At 38.9% G+C, this 19,091-nt stretch overlaps 2 protein-coding genes across 2 annotated transcripts; both read left to right on the top strand.

The window, feature by feature from the left end:
• Positions 1-1,310: 1,310 nt before the first annotated feature.
• Positions 1,311-11,449, top strand: LOC137125931 (mannose-binding protein C-like). The gene is made up of 5 exons (XM_067502188.1): positions 1,311-1,496; positions 2,469-2,658; positions 9,700-9,789; positions 10,055-10,111; positions 10,241-11,449. The coding sequence occupies exons 2-5, from the start codon at positions 2,484-2,486 to the stop codon at positions 10,621-10,623; spliced, it is 705 nt and encodes a 234-aa protein (XP_067358289.1). The 5' UTR covers positions 1,311-1,496; positions 2,469-2,483; the 3' UTR covers positions 10,624-11,449.
• A 2,166-nt stretch (positions 11,450-13,615) lies between these two features.
• LOC137125938 (mannose-binding protein C-like) lies at positions 13,616-18,942 on the top strand. The gene is made up of 5 exons (XM_067502198.1): positions 13,616-13,847; positions 15,400-15,553; positions 16,276-16,335; positions 17,879-17,944; positions 18,174-18,942. Exons 2-5 carry the CDS (start codon positions 15,415-15,417, stop codon positions 18,554-18,556), a joined length of 648 nt encoding a protein of 215 aa, XP_067358299.1. The 5' UTR covers positions 13,616-13,847; positions 15,400-15,414; the 3' UTR covers positions 18,557-18,942.
• The last annotated feature ends 149 nt before the right edge of the window (positions 18,943-19,091 follow it).

The raw sequence follows: 19,091 nt of genomic DNA on the forward strand, positions 1-19,091 counted from the left end.
GTTAATGAATCCTACATATAACTTGAAAACGATCAGTCAAATTTGATTGGTCACTCGGGAAACCAACTTACATGTACATCCAATCAAATTCACGGGGTCCCGCCCCCTTTTTTACACACACTGATTATGTGACAATTAGTGCTGCTGTCAAGCTTGATGAGCCAGTGTCTTAGAGAATTTGTCGCTATATTTAGTGAGTATACAGACTAGCGACCCTCTAGCGAGTCTTTTTCAAAAAAGCGACTAGTGACAAATCTAGCGAATAATTCCTGGTGTTATGGGACATTATTATTATCACTCTTCTCAACGAGCAGCGAGTGCTGCCGTAGGCCCCTCTTACGTCACAAAGTACGCACAGGGCGGCTCATTCCTCGCGCAGTAGCCCCTCCCAGCTGAAGTAAGAGCAGGAGATGTTCAGCGCCGCCCAGAATCCAGACTCCAGACTGCTAATTGTATGAGTCGCGCATGCGCGAAGACGCCGCTGGTACCCAAATTCATTTTGTAAAAGTAGCTTTTACGGAAAAGAGATTGGAAATATAAACCCTATAATCACTTCTAAAGTGGTTGCTTTGTAAGCATACAATACAATAAAACAGGGCAGTGATGCTGTCTTGTTTAAATTATTTGAATAGTTTTTATTCACTAGCCTACTGTGGATCTACATTTTGAAAATTTTAAGCTCATTGTTTAAGGGCTTAACCCAAAGCTCTCAAAGCTCTACTGTTTTGATTCACTCCAGCCATTGATATTGTTCTGTTTTCAGCAACAGCAGTCACTTGTTTCTGCTAAAAAAGAGCTAAATTTCATCTGTACACCACCTGCACAGCACCACAAAGCAGGAACACTGATGATGATGATGAATCCAACAGCTGAACAACCAGGTGTTGCCTTCATGAGTTGGTAAAGAACAAAAGCAGAACAAGTGGGGACTTAAAATGAATAATTATGTTGATCTATAACATCTATATTAAACAACTGTTGGCTGAGAAGGTTGCCATATCAACAGCCACTGACATCCCCCCCAGTTATGTTTTATCAAATTCCAGATTTGGTAATGAACAACCATTAAACCACCTTTCTACAACTGACAGAAGGAAGTTGGGCTTGAAAAAAATGTAAATGCTGAAAATAAACCTCATGTAAATTTGTCAATTACTACGAGTTTATTTTATAAAAAATAATAATTATGCTGGATCTGAACATTGTTGGTTATAAAAGGAGGAGGGTTTGAGGCTCATGTTACCTTCTGTTTTAACGTAACAAATAAGACATTACATCTGTTGCTTACTCTGAGCAGGACCCATTCTGCTTGATCAGACCATTGTTGCTTAAGAAAGAGGGAACGTTGGATTCAGATTTTTTTCGTTTCTATGCCAAAATCTGAGACTTTACATCTGTTGTTTACTTTGGACAATTCTATCCAACACTGTTCAAGTCATTTCTTTTGGAAGTAGTGAGGAAGCAGCACGACCAGAAGATCACTCCAACTTTACACAGTAAGTTCCTTCCTGTTTACCACTAAATGCTACTAGATTTTGTACCATTAATACAATGTGCAACATATAAAAACACTAGAAACAGGATTATCAAATTCAGCTGTAAGCACTAAAGCCACAGCTATTTGTAATAGCTGCAACTTCTAGAGAGTAGGTGTATTAGTAGGTTTTCTACTAGTTCTTTTTACTATGGAGACATAGTAAGAAGTGAATATCATTGGCTTGAAGTTTTGATTTGATTGTACACACTGAACAATGATTAGTGATGATAAAATGTATCTGACAAAGCTCATAAATAAGTACTGAAGCCAAGAATGACCAAGGTTGCTGTAACCTTTTTTTGTGCAGTTATCTTGTGATAATGGGAAAATTATCTTGTTATGTCGGAACAACATCTTTAATTTCCTGACATAACAAGATACTGACTGTCTAGATGTGAAATACAAAAGTCGAAAGTCTTATTCTTAAAAGTCTGTGCAATAAGTTCAGATTTTGCTCTGGATAAACAGTGACTTTAGGCTATTTGACATTTCATATGACAAATTAAAATGCCCTTAAATTTAGACCTGGAACCTGTTTCTTTTTCTGCACCACAGTGATGTAGGTGATCAGGGGAGTGTTTTTTTTTATCTGAAGGCATCTTAACCACTAAAACATTTACAGTCCTGAAGAATATCAATAGCCTGTATTCACTGTTGAACCTTAACAAAATCACAAATTATTACACAAACATTGGGAAATAAGGAGCAAGTTGTTTTATCAACATATGGAGATAACAGCATCAATGGCCGTTCTCAGCTTCTATAAATACCTGGTTTTTTGTCTTGTTCTAGTGCAAACAAAAACAATAAGCACGTGAATACCAAAACATTTGCTATAGGAACAATTTTATTGTTGAGAGAAGGGATCTGACAGAATTGAGAGGGTGCCAATTTTTTTGGGCCATGACTGTATGTTTCATACACACTCAAGGTTTAAACAGGGAAGATGATGAGATTCCTCTTATTCTACACACTCTGCCTGATGGCTCCTTATGGCTACAGCCAAATTCCTGGTCTTCCTGGTTCAAAAGGTGAAACGGGAGAGCATGGAGATCCTGGATTCCCTGGAGCCCCTGGGTTTACAGGACCAAAAGGAGAACATGGGTTAAGTGGATATTCAGGTGGGTATTAACACCACAATTTTGCTCCCAGTATACTATATCTCACCAGGCTCTGACAAGATTCTAACAGCCTGCTGTTTTCACTGTGTGGTCTTTACTGCTCCTTCTACATCTTTTGCAGCTGCAGCACAGCCCCAGCAAGAAGCAACAGTGTTTTCGTTCAGAGCAGAAAGGACAGTGTTAGCATAATGAATTTTTCACAGAGACAAAATGAATTAAAAACTCTTATCCAGTAATAAGTCTACTTCAGAAGGCTCTGATCATTTTGGCTGACAAAAACTTTAGGAGACTGTTGGATCATACTTTTTATTATATATTTCCTTGTTCAAGTGCATTTGATGCTATAGCAGAAAAAGGATGAATGAAAGGAGTGATGGTTATTGGAATGATGTCGCCTTGTTTTTTAATCAAAGTCTCTTCCTCTCAAAAGATTTGATGCTTATCTCTAAATACTGAATGAGCCATGATTCGATACAAAAAGAATTTAGTATTTTGGTTTCATGTAATTACAATATGGAGGGAAATATTGCACTATTTAGTCCACTACATTTATTGATAATTTGAGTTACTGTTTACATGCAGAGTCATAAGACAAAATCTCATTTGTGCAATAAATTATAATCAATCAATATGAATATATTGTGATCAGGGATTATTCATCTTTCAAAACATAAAATTGTTTAAATTAGCTCCACTTTTACAGCTTCAATTCAATTCAACTTTATTTGTATAGCGCCAATTTACAACAAAGTAATCTCAAGGCACTTTAAATAATAAAGTCCAGACTACACAAGTATGTAAAAGCAATCCAACAAATTCCCCTTGAGCAAGCCCTAGGCAACAGTGGAGAGGAAAAACTCCCTTTAACCGAAGAAACCTCCAGCAGAACCAGGCTCAGGTTGGGCGGCCATCTGTCTTGACCGGTTGGGGGGAGTCGAAAGTGAAGGGAGAGAAAAAAAAAAAAGAGCAACAAAAATCAACAACAAAACATTATACAGGTTGGTAGGACACAAAATTAATAGCATACAGTGGTGAAAAATACATGTATAGAGAAAAAGATGAGGGGAGGAGCTCATTGCACTTGCTGTAGTCCCCAAACACTCTAAACCTATAGCATCTTAAGTAGGAGCTAGTTCAGGTTGACTGAGCAGTTTTAAGTATAAACTTAAAAGGTTTTAAGCCTAGCCCATTCTACTTTTGCAAACTCCGTGAACCACAAGTACGCCTGTATTCTGGGATCAAAGTGGTCTAATCGGGCGATACAGAACTATGAGATCTTTTAAATATGATGGAGCTTGACCATTAAGAGCTTTGTATGTAAGGAGGAGGGTTTTGAATTCTATATTAGATTTTATGGGAAGCCAATGGAGAGAAGCTAGTGAAGGTGACATATGATCTCTCTTCGTAATACCAGTCAGCCCTATTGCTGCAGCATTTTGGATTAACTGAAGGCTTTTTAGAGAGTTATTAGGACACTCCAAAAGTAGGAAATTACAGTAGTCCAACCTAGAAGTAACAAATGCATGGACTAGTTTTTCGGCATCACTTTGAGACAGGATGCTTCTAATTTTAGCAATGTTCCGTAGGTGGAAGAAGGCTGTTCTAGAGATTTGTCTTATATGTGACGTAAATGCCAAATCCTGGTCAAAAATAACTCCAAGGTTCCTTACCGCAGTACTGGAGGCCAAATTTATGTCATCTAAAGTAACTATATTGTTATACGGCATATTTCTCATTCTTTTTTCAGGCCCAAAGAGAATAATTTCAGTTTTGTCTGAATTTAGAAGTAGGAAATTGTAGGACATCCAGGTCTTTATGTCTTTTAGACATGCTTCTAGTTTGACTAATTGGTTAGTATCTTCTGGTTTCACAGATAAATAGAGCTGGGTATCATCTGCACAGCAGTAGAGGTTTATGAAATGTTTCCTAATAATTTTGCCTAAAGGTGACATATACAGATTGAAAAGTATTGGTCCTAACACAGAGCCCTGTGAAACTCCATAACTAATTTTTTTTGCAGAAAGAGGATTCATCATCAACATGAACAAGTTGGAATCTTGATTTAAACCAATGCCTTGTGGTTCTTTTAATCCCAAATCCATGTTCTAGTCTCTGTAATAAAATGTTGTGGTAAATGGTGTCAAATGCGGCACTAAGGTCTAGTAAGACGGTATGGACACAAGTCCATTATCTGAAGCCATGAGAAGATCATTGATGACTTTTACCAGTGCTGTTTCTGTTCAATGATGAACTCTAAATCCTGACTGAAAGACTTCATAGAAATTATTCCTGTAAAGGTGATCACATAATTGTTTTGCAACTACTTTTTCAAGGATTCTAGAAATAAATGGGAGATATGATATTGGTCTATAGTTGGCTAAATCACCTGAATCAAGAAAAGGTTTTTTAAGTAATGGTTTGATTACAGCGACTTTATAGGCCTTTGGTACATAGCCAGTTTCTAAAGATAGGTTGATCCAATGTAATATGAACGTGTCTATTAAAGGTAGAACATCTTTAAGCAATTTGGTTGGAACAGGGTCTTAAAGACATGTTGTTAGTTTTGAGGAAGCGATAGTTGAAGTTAGCTCAGTGAGATCAATGGGTGAAAAACAGTCTAAGATGGATTGGGGCCTTATTGAGGATTCTAGAGCTGTTGTACATGAAGACCTATCTGTAATATTTGGGGGGGAGGATCTGGCGACTTTTTCCCTTAATGGCTACAATTTTATTCATAAAGAAAGTCATGAAATCATTGCTGCTCAGAGTTAAGGGAATACTAGGCTCAACAGAACTATGGCTCTTAGTCAGCCTGGCTACAGTACTGAACAGAAACCAGGGGTTGTTCTTGTTTTCCTCTATTAGTGCTGAATAATATGCTGTTCTGGCATCACAGAGAGCTTTTTTGTACATTTTTAAACTGTTTTTCCAGGCTACCCGGGATTCTTCTAAATTAGTGGAACACTTCTTCCTTTCTAACTTTTGTGACGCGTGCTTTAAGCTGTGCATTTGTGAATTGTACCATGGAGGTCGGCTCCTCTGATTCACTGCCTTCTTTTTTAGAGGGGCAACTGTATCTAGTATCATACGCAGTGAGGCTGCAGAATTGTCAACTAGATAATCAACTTGTACAGGAGTAAGATGGCTACTCACCATAGTATTGACACATGGTGGTGAAAAAGATGAAGAAATAATTTCTTTAAATTTGTTCACAGCATTTTCAGATAAACATTTGCTGTAGTGGAATTGTTTTACTTACTGCTGAATAGTCCATTATTGTAAATTCAAATGTTATTAGAAAATGGTCAGACGGAAGAGAATTATGAGGAAATCTTCTTTTTCTTTCGGCTGTTCCCTTTCAGGGGTCGCCACAGTGAATCATGTGCCTCCATCTAACCCGGTCCTCTGCATCCTCTTCAGTCACACCAACTAACTTCATTTCCTCCCTCAATACATCCACAAATCTCCTCTTTGGTCTTCCTCTAGACCTCCAGCTCGCAGCTCCAACCTCAGCATCCTTCTACCAATATATTCACAATTTCTTCTCTGAACATGTCCAAACCACCTCAATCTGGCCTCTCTGACTTTATCTCCAACACATCTAACATGAGCTGTCCCTCTGATGTCCTCATTCCTGATCCTGTCCCTCCTCGTCACTCCCAAAGAGAACCTCAACATCTTAAGCTCTGCTACCTCCAGCTCTGCCTCCTCAGTCTTTTCTTCACTGCCACTGTCTCTAAGCCGAACAACATCGCTGGTCTCACCACCGTCTTGAACACCTTTGCTTTCATTCCTGCTGATACTCTTTTATCACACAACACACCTGACACTTTTCTCCACCCGTTCCAACCTGCCTGCACTCGCCTCTTCACCTCTTTTCCACAGTCTTCGTTGCTCTGAACCGTTGACCCTAAGTACTTAAAGTCCAGCACCTTCTTCACCTCTGCTCCCTGTAACCTCACTGTTCCCCCTGGGTCCCTCTCATTGACACACATGTTTTCTGTCTTGCTGCGGCTAAGCTTCATTCCTCTGTTTTCCAGAGCAGACAAAACATCCACCTCTCTAGATTTTCCTCCACCTGCTCTCTGCTCTCCCTACAAATCCCAATGTCATCTGCAAACATCATAGTCCATGGAGATTCCTGTCTAACCTCATCTGTCAGCCTGTCCATCACCAGAGCAAACAAGACAGGGCTCAGAGCCGATCCTCGATGCAGACCCAACTCCACCTTGAACTCCTCTGTCACACCTACAGCAAACCTCACCACGGTCTTACAGTTCTCATACATGTCCTGCACCACTCTAACATACTTCTCTGCCACTCCAGACTTCCTCATACAGTACCACAGCTCCTCTTTCGGCACCCTGTCATACGCTTTTTCTAAATCTACGAAGACACAATGCAACTCCGTCTGACCTTCTCTGTACTTCATCAGCATCCTCAAAGCAAATACTGCATCTGTTGGACTCTTTCTAGGCATGAAACCATATTGCTGCTCACAAATACTCACCTCTGCCCTTAGCCGAGCTTCCACTACATTTTCCCACAATTTCATTGTGTGGCTCATCAGCTTTATTCCTCTGTAGTTGCCACAGCTCTGCACATCTCCCTTGTTCTTAAAAATTGGCACCAGTACACTTCTCCTCCAGTCCTCAGCATCCTCTCACTCTCCAAGATTTTGTTAAACAAACTAGTCAGAAACTCTACTGCCACCTCTACTAGACACTTCCATACCTCCACAGGTTTGTCATCAGGACCAACTGCCTTTCCACTCTTCATCCTCTTCAACATCCTCCTCACTTTACTCTTACTAATCTTTGCTGCTTCCTGCTCCACACTAGTCACTTCTTCTTCTCTTCGTTCCCTTTCATTTTCCTCATTCATCAACTCTTCAAAGTTCCTCTTCCATCTTCCCATCACACTCCTGGCACCTGTCAATACATTTCCATCCTTAACTTTAATCACACTAACCTGCTGCACATCCTTACCATCTCTGTTTCTTTGTCTTCTCCCTCTTCAGTGTCCAACCCAGCATTCAAGTCCTCATATGCTCTTTGTTTGGCCTTTGCCACCTCTACCTTCACCTTACGCTGTATCTCCCTGTACTCCTGTCTACTCTCTTCAGTCCTCTCAGTGTCCCACTTCTTCTTAGCTAACCTCTTTCTCTGTATACACTCCTGAACTTCCTCGTTCCACCACCAAGTCTCCTTGTCCACTTTCCTCTTTCCAGATGACACACCGAGTACCCTCCTACCTGTCTCCCTGATCAAATTAGCTGTAGTGGTCCAGTCATCTGGAAGCACCTCCAAACCACCCAGAGTCTGTCTCAGCTCCTCCCTGAAAACTTCACAACATTCTCTCTTTTTCAACTTCCACCACTTCGTCCTCTGCTCTGCCTTAGTCCTCTTCATCTTCCTCACCACCAGCATCATTTTACACACCACCATCCTGTGTTGTCTGGCTACACTCTCCCCTACCAATACTTTGCAGTCACTGATCTCTTTCAGATTACAATGTCTACACAAGATGTAGTCTACCCGAGTGCCTCTACCTCCGCTCTTATATGTCACCCTATGTTCCTGCCTCTTCTGGAAGAAAGTGTTCACTACAGCCATTTCCATCCTCTTTGCAAAGTAAACCACCATCTGACCTTCTGCGTTCCTGTCCGGAAGACCAAACCTGCCCATCACAGTCTCATTACCTCTGTTCTCTTCACCTACATGTCTATTGAAATCTGCACCAATGACCACTCTCTTACCTCTGGGGATGCTCTGCATCACTTCATCTAACTCACTCCAGTATTTCTCCTTCTCTTCTAACTCACATCCTACCTGTGGGGCATAACCACTGACAACATTGAACATCACGCCTTCAATTTCCAGCTTCAGACTCATCAACATGTCTGATACTCTAATCACCTCTAGAACATTCCTCACCAACTCCTCTTTCATGTCACGATTCGCATGTTTGATTTGGTGTGTGTTTTACGTCGGATGCCCTTCCTGCCACAACCCTCTGCATTTATCCAGACTTGGGACTGGCCCAAAAAGACACTGACTTGTGCCCCCTCTAGAGTGTGACTAAAACAGTGAGTGGGTTTATTTACATTTTGGGAAAAACAAATTGAATCTAATAATAATACTTTCAGCGTCTACATGAATGTTAAAGTCACCCACTATAATGACTTTATCTGTACTAAACACTAAATCAGATAGAAAATCAGAAAATTCAATCAAAAACTCTGAATAAAGGGCCGGAGGACGGTACACACTAATAAATAATAGTGGTTTTTGAGTTTTCCAGTTTGGGTGCGAAAAAGTAAGGCTTTCAAATGAGTTATGACTATGTTTAGGTCTAGGGTTTATTGGTAAGCTTGAGTGAAAGATTGCTGCTACTCCTCCACCTCAGCCTGTGCTTCTAGGAACATGATAATTAATATGACTTGGGGGGGTTGACTCATATTGTTGACTGACATATTCTTCCTGCTGCAACCAAGTTTCAGTAAGACAAAATAAATCAATTTGATGATCATTTATCAAGTCATTCACTAACAGAGATTTAGATCTGATATTTAAAAATCCACATTTAATAGTTTTGGGTTTTGGTTGAGTATGAGCAATAGTCTTAACTTGTATTGGGTTTTTATGATTAACTCCCCTTGTGTTCATTGTTGGTTTAAAAAGTTTAGGTGGTCATGGAACAGACATAATCTCTATAGGGCAAAGAGCTGTGTGGTTAAGATCATAACATTCAACAAAATAATAAAACTCCCTGGGTGAAAAATTAGAATCCATAAGAGCTGCATTTTGTCTGTTGGTAACGTCAGATTCTATAAATATCTCAGACAGTTTATACCTGTGGATGTTGTCGAGGGTGGGAGCGGAGGATGCAGGAGAGGTAAGCCCATCGAAGTCCGAGGTGTTTTCAATAAGGATGTTTACAGATTATTGCATCAAGAATATAATAAGTATGATCTGATGCTAAAACAATTAGTAGAATATCTAAGTCATTGATTTTGTGATACGAATCCGTATCGACCAGGTCGACCTGGAACACCCGGACCCCCTGGACCCTTTGGACCCCTTGGATTCCCTGGAGCACCTGGACATTGTGTGGAAACATGTGGACGAGGTTGTATGCTTATACATATAATACTTTTTTTTGTTTGTTTGTTTTTACTTAAGTTGAAGCTAATTATTATAATGTAAAGTGGATCAAAACTACAACCTGTGCAAGTTTTGGCCTGTAGTTTTGTTTGTTTTTTTAAATCTACCCTGATCCCTTTTGAGGTCCCACATTATATTGACACTGTATGTAACTTTGCCCATAGTATAATCTTGCTTCAATCTGACAACTTGCTACCAGTTTGTAACTGTATGTAATTTGTTTAATCCAGATTCCTTTAGACCAGACATTGAAGCCATAACAATCAGGATGTCTAAATACGAGCTGGGTAAGAATCCTATTTAACTATTTTCTGAACTTTGAGTGAAATGCAGAGGCCCTTGCCCCTCACCCAGTGTGCATGTCATTTTTAAATACTAGGAAGATTTTTCTCAACAACATCTCTTTTTTTCCCCAGCTATAAACTATGACTTTGTCCGGAAAGTTGGTCAGAAATACTTTGTGTCCAACAAGGAGAGAGACACTTTCTCCAGGGCTGTGGAGTTCTGTTCCCAACAAGGCTTAGAGCTGGCTTTACCCCAGAATGAGGAGGAGAACAACATTCTGACTCAAGTGTTTGGAGACGTTTACAAAAAAGCCTGGATCAATGTTAACAATAAAAAAAGCGAAGGGAATTTTGAGGTGGACATCAAAAAACAACCTCTGACATTTACCAAATGGGCAGAAGGACAGCCAGACAAATCCATCCAGGATACAGGCTGCACCATGCTGTCAGAAAATGGTTTCTGGCTTGTGACACGTGAATGCTTCCTGAACGCTTTCATTATTTGTCAGATATAGAAGTCAGAGTTACATCTGATGCAAGTCACATTTCTCTTTGAGGGAAATGAATGAATTAAGTGTGGATAAGTAGAAAGGATTTGGCAGACATATCTGATGAGGAAAAAACAATGCAATGTGTAGTAAACCATACACTACATCTTAATCAATATTCAGATTCAAAATTCAAAAGCTTTATTGATCTATGTAGAAATTGCCTTACCTTGTTACAGCTGCTCCCAACGTGAAAGTAGAAAGAAAGGAAAAGAACTTCTACCGAACCAAGACAATAAACAAATACAAACCACTGAACAATAAGTAAGAAAGGGGCAGAAGAGCTGTAGGCCTCTAACATTTGAGTACATCCGGTCCAGTGTCTTCTCCCCCCTGGTGTGACAATTCACATACCGTGTGAAGGTGGGGAGGGTCTTGGAGAAGGTTACATGATTAAAGTCACCTGTGTTCACAAGTAGGGCGTCCAGATGTCGGGTCTGGAGTCTGGCTGTGACTGAAGACGTCGTACAAACATATCTTAATTTTGACAGCTATATATGTCGCCTGCTTGAAGGTCTATGTTTACAAACAACAGCCCATTTAAATATTTGCTCTTAGATGCAATTGTTTGTTTCTTTGAGATGTATATTAGCCTCCCATAAAACGGCTGTTATACAGGTGCATTGATTATACAACCAAAATAAATGTATCCCACATGAAATACCACTAAATTGACATGAGTGATATTAAGTGAATTTAAGTGATATTAATATAATTATAATATTATTATACTGGATTGTACATTATTTTATTTGACAGGAAAAAAGCTGTGTACATGTGCTGGTAGTGTTGGGCTGCATCCTTTTGTGTGTTGTGGATTTTATTTAGTGAGCGACTCAACTGTCAAACACACACAGTAAACATGAAAAACCCTGTCTACTTTATTATAAGACTTGCCTGGTTGTGTGGGCTTTTGGACATGAATACAACAGCACCACTGCTTAAAAAAATACTAGATACCGCTACCAAAAAACAAAACAATTTAAAAGCAAATAACTATAAGAATACAATACATGACTCTGTAACCAGGTCTCTCCAACAAGTAGCTCGCCAAAGGTTAATGAATCCTACACATAACTTGAAAACGATTAGTTAAATTTGATTGTTCACTCGGGAAACCAAATTACATGTAAATCCAATCAAATTCACGGGGTCCCGCCCCCTTTTTTACACACACTGATTATGTGACAATTAGTGCTGCTGTCAAGCTTGATGAGCCAGTGTTGCTAACTTAGAGAATTTGTCGCTATATTTAGTGAGTATAGAAGGGCATCCGGCGTAAAAACTGTGCCAAATCAACATGCGGACAATGATCCGCTGTGGCGACCCTGAACTCACGGGATAAGCTGAAAGGACAAAAGAATAAATAAAAAATACTGACTAGCGACCCTCTAGCGACTCTTTTTCAAAAAAGCGACTAGTGACAAATCTAGCCAATAATTCCTGGTGTTATGGGACATTATTATTATCATCATCATCACTCTTTTTACGGCAGCACTCTCACGTCACAAACTACGCACAGGGCGGCTCAGTCCTCGCGCAGTAGCCCCTCCCAGCTGCAGTCAGAGCAGGAGACGTTCAGCGCTGCGCAGAATCCAGAGTCCAGCCTGCTAATTGTATGAATCGCGCATGTGCGAAGACGCCGCTGGAACCCAAACCAGTCAGAATATGAGAAAGAGAAAAATACACACAGGCACACTAAATGCAACAACAACAAAAAAAACATACAAAGATGTGTTAATGCAAAACGTGGGTTGTGGACACAAACATTTAGTAAAGGTTCAGGAAAACAGTTTGGGGCGAAATGATCTATGAGAACAAATTTTCCAAAACATGGGTCAGCACTCGGCCATTTTCATTTTGTAAAAGTAGCTTTTACGGGAAAGAGATTGGAGATATAAACCCTATAATCACGTCTAAAGTGGCTGCTTTATAAGCATATATCCATGTAGATCCTACTGTGGATCTACATTTAAAAAAATTTAAGCTCATTGTTTAAGTGCTCAACCCAAAGCTCTACTGTTTTGGTTCACTCCAACCATTGATATTGTTCTGTTTTCAGCAACAGCAGTCACTTGTTTCTGCTGAAAAAGAGCTAAATTCCATCTGTACACCACCTGCACAGCACCACAAAGCAGGAACACTGATGATGATGATGAATCCAACAGCTGAACAACCAGGTGTTGCCTTCATGAGTTGGTAAAGAACAAAAGCAGAACAAGTGGGGACTTAAAATGAATAATTATGTTGATCTATAACATGTAGATGAAACAACTGTTGGCTAAGAAGGTTGCCATATCAACAGTCACTGACATCCCCCCAGTTATGTTTTATCAAATTCCAGATTTGGCAAAATAACCTTGAAACTGAACTCTGAGATCATCCTTACTGGCCTGAGATGGTGCCTGCAGAACATGTGTTCTGTGTTTTTCCAGGTCCCCATGAACAAACCATTAAACCACCTTTCTACAACTCACAAACAGACAGAAGTTGGGCTTGAAAAAAATTTAAATGCTAAAAAAGAAAGAAATGTAAATGTGAAAATAAACCTCATGTAAATTTATCAATCACTATGAGTTTATTTTATAAAAAACATAATTTACGCTGGAGCTGAACATTATTGGTTATAAAAGGAGGAGGGTTTGAGGCTCAGGTTACCTTCTGTTTTTTTTTTTTTTTTTTTTTTTTTTCGGCTTATCCCGTGAGTTCGGGATCACCACAGCGGAACACTGTCCGCATGTTGATTTGGCACAGTTTTTACGCCGGATGCCCTTCCTGACGCAACCCTCCCCAATTTCTACCGGGCTTGGACCGGCACTGCACAGCTGGGGATGGGCTGTTAGGGGTTCAGTGTCTTGCCCAGGGACACTTCGACATATATAGCCAGGGTCGGGGATCGAACCACTCACCTCGTGGTCCGTGAACGACTAGGTTACCTTCTGTTTTAACGTAACAAATAAGACATTACATCAGTTGCTTACTCTGAGCAGGACCCATTCTGCATGATCAGACCATTGTTGCTTAAGAAAGAGGGAACGTTGGATTCAGATTGTTTTTGTTTCTATGCCAAAGTCTGAGACTTTACATCTGTTGTTTACTTGAAACAATTTTATTTAACACTGAACTCAAGTCATTTCTTTTAGAAGTAGTGAGGAAGCAGCACGACCAGAAGATCACTCCAACTTTACACAGTAAGTTCCTTCCTGTTTACCACTATCTGCTACTAGATTTTGTACCATTAATACCATGTGCAACATATAAAAACTCTAGAAACAGGATTATCAAATTCAGCTGTAAGTACTAAAGCCACAGCTATTTGTAATACCTGCAACTTCTAGAGAGCAGGTGTATTAGTAGGTTTCCTCTTTTTACTATGGAGACATAGTAAGAAGTGAATATCATTGGCTTGAAGTTTTGATTTGATTGTACACACTGAATAATGATTAGTGATGATAAAATGTATCTGACAAAGCTCATAAATAACTACTGAAGCCAAGAATGGCCAAGGTTGCTGTAACCTTTTTTTGTGCAGTTATCTTGTGATAATGGGAAAATAATCTTGTTATGTCGGAACAACGTCTTTAATTTCCTGAGATAACAAGATACTGACTGTCTCGACTTTCGTATTTCACATCTAAAGCCTTATTCTTAAAAGTCTGCGCAATAACTTCTGATTTTGCTCTGGATAAACAGTGACTGTAGGCTATTTGACATTTCATATGACTGCGTCTCCATCCACCCTGTACTTCGATTAAATCGCATGGAAATACTACAAGGCTCCTACAAAACAACCACACACTTAACTCAGTTTAGTGTCCGTTATTCCAAAGAAACTGTTTACTAATTCTTAATAATCCTGTGTCTCCAGACCATCTTTCTTTGCAGTTTTTCAGCAATTCATGTTTTATTCTGAAAATACTTTTCATGTCATTTGACAGTGTGACTTTACAACATGAGAGAGTAAAAGGCTGATAAAGCCTTATTTTAGTGTAGGCTAATGATAAAAATCACCAGTTCCTCGTTGATGCAGTTATTTTCTCAGCTCTCACAGTTATGGCACCTTTGAGGAATCTGCTGCCTCCATTATGAAAATGAAAAGTTGCAGTGTAGCATTCTTGAGAACTCTGGAACAGCTGCACATCCTCTAACAGGATGACACTAGTTCTGACCATGGGCCGTTTTACACGGACAAAGCAAACTAAAGTATCCAATAGACATGAGCTGTGTATTGCATGGACGTCCTCCAGGAATTTAGACTAACATAGATGAAAAATGCCCTTAAAGTTAGACCTGAAGCCTGCTGCTTTTTCTGCACCACAGTGATGTAGGTGATCAGGGGAGTGTTTTTTATCTGAAGGCATCTTAACCACTAAAACATTTACAGTCCTGCAGAATATCAAATAGCCTGTATTCACTGTTGAACCTTAACAAAATCACAAATTATTACACAAACATTGGGAAACAAGGGGCTAAATGTGACCTACAGAGGCTGAAATATTACGAGAAAACAAAGTTGTTTCATCAACAAATGGAGATAACAGCACACACAAAAAAAATAATGAGATAACGGTATAAAAAGATAACAGCATCAATGGCCGTACTCAGTTTCCATAAATAACTGTTTTTTTGTGTTGTTCCAGTGGAAACAAAAACAATAAGTGTGTGAAAACCAAAACATTTGCTATTAGAACAATTTTCTTCCAATTTTCTGGGCCATGACTGTATGTTTCATACACACTCAAGGTTTAAACAGGGAAGATGATGAGATTCCTCTTATTCTACACACTCTGCCTGATGGCTCCTTATGGCTACAGCCAACTTCCTGGTCTTCCTGGTTTAAAAGGGGAAAAGGGAGACGCTGGAGATCCTGGATTTCCTGGGCCAATTGGACATCCAGGTGGGTATTAACACCCCAATTTTGCTCCCAGTATACTATATCTCACCAGGCTCTGACAAGATTCTAACAGCCTGCTGTTTTCACTGTGTGGTCTTTACTGCTGCTTCTACATCTTTTGCAGCTGCAGCACAGCCGCAGCAAGAAGCAACAGTGTTTTCGTTCAGAGCAGACAAGACAGTGTTAACATAATGAATTTTACACAGAGACAAAATGAAATAAAAGCTCTTATCCAGTAATAAGTCTACTTCAGAGGGCTCTGATCATTTTGGCTGACAAAAACTCTTGGACACTGTTGGATGATACTTTTTATTAGATATTTCCTTGTTCAAGTGCATTTGATGCTATAGCAGAAAAAGGATGAATGAAAGGAGTGATGGTTATTGGAATGATGTCGCCTTGTTTTTTAATCAAAGTCTCTTCCTCTCAAAAGATTTGATGCTTATCTCTAAATACTGAATGCACCACGATTCGATACAAAAACAATACATTTGTAATGATACGATACAGTACAACTCAGGACCAGACTGATTTAATTTGATTCAGCTGACTGAGCTTCGGTGTTATCTACACATCACATTGTTGGTAGTTTGCAGTGATGTTTAAACATTAATGCATCAACAATATAATAAAGTATGATATGATGCTAATTTAATTAGTAGAATATCTAAGTCATTGTCTGAATTTTGTGATACGAATCTGTTAATCTTTTTTCTATTATCCAGGTCCAAGTGGACCAGTTGGAGCACCTGGACGACCTGGGCCAGTTATAATGTGTGGAAGAGGTGACTAATTTTAAACGTATAAACATACTTCACAGAATAATATTCAGCAGTTGAACAATTGTTATCTGCCATTTAGTGATAGGTTATATAGAGGGTGTTATTTTCTACACAGTATGAGGTTTTTGTAAAGGTAAACTGTCATAACATAATATATAGAATATTGTCCAGTAGAGCACTGTTCAATGTGTGTGTCTCCTAATGACAATGTTTAGTTTTTTAACGCAATAAGTGTCCCTCAAGTTTCTCTCTTCAACAGGGCAAAACACTATGGCACAACAATCTGTGAGACAAAAAACTTTTAACAATAACTGTTAGAGATGGGACGATATCACTCTCTTTATACAATTTGATATTTAATGTGCGGTTTGCAATAAGATATATTGAAAATACAATTCAAAGTTTAAATTTTAATAACAAAAACCAATAAACGAAATATTTGTATTGTGTTCCTTTTTTAAAACATTTCTGGCAATCTAGTATTTTAAAAAACCATGAGCAGGAAAGTCCAAATAGGCCTAAAAATAAAAAAAAAGTTAAAGAAAAGTTAAATCTTAATCTTCTTTTAGGTTAAATAAATGTACTCTATTTAAAAAAGAAACTAAATGAAGAATGTACACTACAGGGGTTGGCTCGACTTAGCTTACAGTCTCCTAGTTTCCCTATTATCACAAAGGGATGAGTATTTCAGGAAGCCCACCCATCAGTTGTTAGCAAAACCAGTTACATTTCATACCGTTATGTTGGATCCCAACAAAAGGCCTGTAGGAGCAGCTGTGTGCTTTACTTCAAGATGAGATGGGAAATAAATTGGGCAGATGTTTGCAAAACCAATCACTTAGTCCTTACTGTTGAAGCTTGTAGAGGACAAGTTGCTTGCTTGTCCACGTGTTTCCAAGTGCAGTCTCTTTTTATTGCAAGACAATGTGACGTAAGGACCAGTTTCCTCTCACTGCCATGGTTGTCAGGGGGTCTGATTACATTGGTAAGCAAATAGGGGGACTGGGGATGTTACGAGACACCTCAATACATGTAAAGAGGCCAAACGACACATTGTAACATCTGAATAGATCAAATGTAGATTTTTATGGCATCTTTAATAACTACATTAAACCAGTTAGTGCTACAGACATCACTTAAAGAGACATTTTCCTCAAGAGACGCTGTAGTTGTCCTACAGAAAAATCAAGTGGAGCAAGGTTACACAGTTCATCACTGCAGCTCAGCAGGGAAAAATGCTAGCTGCATCAGGAAATTTGACACAAACACAAAAAGTAGACATCTTTTTAATTTTAATTTTTCATTTTTGTTGAGCTACAGGTTTTTATTCAGCACTATATTGCAGTTTTATGCCTTATAATGGCCCAGATATTGTTTAATTTAATTGAGAAAAAGGTTAATCAAGCAATTTATGAAAACAACCATTTCTGTTTCCCTACATTGTCGGTGCATGTGATTACGAGGGAAGGGAAAAGAGGAAGCTGATAATTATGAAAGTTTAGATTTATTGCAACTGTGCTTATTGACATTGCTCTGTTTCATCCAGAGCCCTTTGCTTCTATTAGCCAGGACCTTGAAACCTTAAAGGGGACCATTGCTAAATTAAATCATGGTAAGCATCTTCCTGCATGAGACTGTAAAGTGAGAAAATACACATTATGTGACATTAAGGTAGCAGTATTACACAGTTTGACATAGGATTTCCAACAACATACATATTACAAATAAGTACATTTCAGACTGAACATTTCAGTAACTCACAGTTTGGAATTTCATTCAAAGTACTATAATGATAATGAAAAAATTCCTGATTAGCTGCATGCGCTTTTCTTTTTTTTCAGCTATAAGTTATGACTTTGTCAAGAGAATTGGTGAAAAATACTTTGTGTCCGACAAGGAAAGAGGCACGTTCTCAAGGGCTTATGAGTTCTGTTCCCAACGAGGCTTAGAGCTGGCTTTTCCACAGAACAACGATGAGAACAGAGCACTGACTCAAATGTTTGATGAAGCTGTCAAAATGGCCTGGATCAATGTCAACAATGAAAAAGCAGTGAGCAATTTTAAGGCTGATATGAAAAATCAACCTCTGACTTTTACCAACTGGGCAGAAGGACAACCGGACAAATCCATTCAGGATATCGGCTGCACCATGCTGTCAGAAAATGGAGCCTGGCGAGTGACAGAAGAATGCTCTCTGATTGCTTATATCATTTGTCAGTTATAGAAAGTTCTTGACTGACTGTTTTTCAAATGTCAGATGTTTGATATTGAGATAATGATTATTTTACTGTCCTGAACATAAGTGGATAAAGGGACAGTAAGAGTCCTCCTTATGAATTCTCACTTTGTGTTAATATCTGTGAATTAACCAGTAGCATCATTAGTCATATCGTTATCTGACATATTTGATTTGAATTGTAAACATCTCAAAAAGAATTAGTTATGCTATACTCAAGTTTACTAAAAATGACACTTTCAGTATGTTGCCATTATTACTGATGCACAGATATTCCTGAGAAAAAGATTTTAAGTAAATCATGAATGAAATAACATACAAGTATATACAAACAAAATTCCACAATAAAATATAGAAGAATGCAATACTTTTATTTGTTGTTTGGCTCCATAGCAAAAAATGCACGGGAATGTTTAGGTCTGTCTCAGAACTGATGTGTGATTATAATTTGCTTGACTAAAAAGAAATGACATGTTTGTATTTTCAGGGACCTCCTCTCATGCATTCTGTGCTGCACCAAAGA

Source organism: Channa argus, chromosome 4 (genome assembly GCF_033026475.1).
Source record: "Channa argus isolate prfri chromosome 4, Channa argus male v1.0, whole genome shotgun sequence".
In the NCBI taxonomy this organism is placed as follows: Eukaryota; Metazoa; Chordata; class Actinopteri; order Anabantiformes; family Channidae; genus Channa; species Channa argus.

What these genes read in the sequence shown, in the direction of transcription:
- LOC137125938 (XM_067502198.1), top strand. Translation starts at nt 15,415, where the DNA reads ATGATGAGATTCCTCTTATTCTACACACTCTGCCTGATGGCTCCTTAT. An exon ending in TGGGCCAATTGGACATCCAG is followed by an intron (nt 15,554 to 16,275) that starts GTGGGTATTAAC and finishes TCTATTATCCAG; the next exon opens with GTCCAAGTGGACCAGTTGGA. An exon ending in CATTGCTAAATTAAATCATG is followed by an intron (nt 17,945 to 18,173) that starts GTAAGCATCTTC and finishes CTTTTTTTTCAG; the next exon opens with CTATAAGTTATGACTTTGTC.
- LOC137125931 (XM_067502188.1), top strand. Translation starts at nt 2,484, where the DNA reads ATGATGAGATTCCTCTTATTCTACACACTCTGCCTGATGGCTCCTTAT. An exon ending in TGTGGAAACATGTGGACGAG is followed by an intron (nt 9,790 to 10,054) that starts GTTGTATGCTTA and finishes TGTTTAATCCAG; the next exon opens with ATTCCTTTAGACCAGACATT. An exon ending in GATGTCTAAATACGAGCTGG is followed by an intron (nt 10,112 to 10,240) that starts GTAAGAATCCTA and finishes TTTTTTCCCCAG; the next exon opens with CTATAAACTATGACTTTGTC.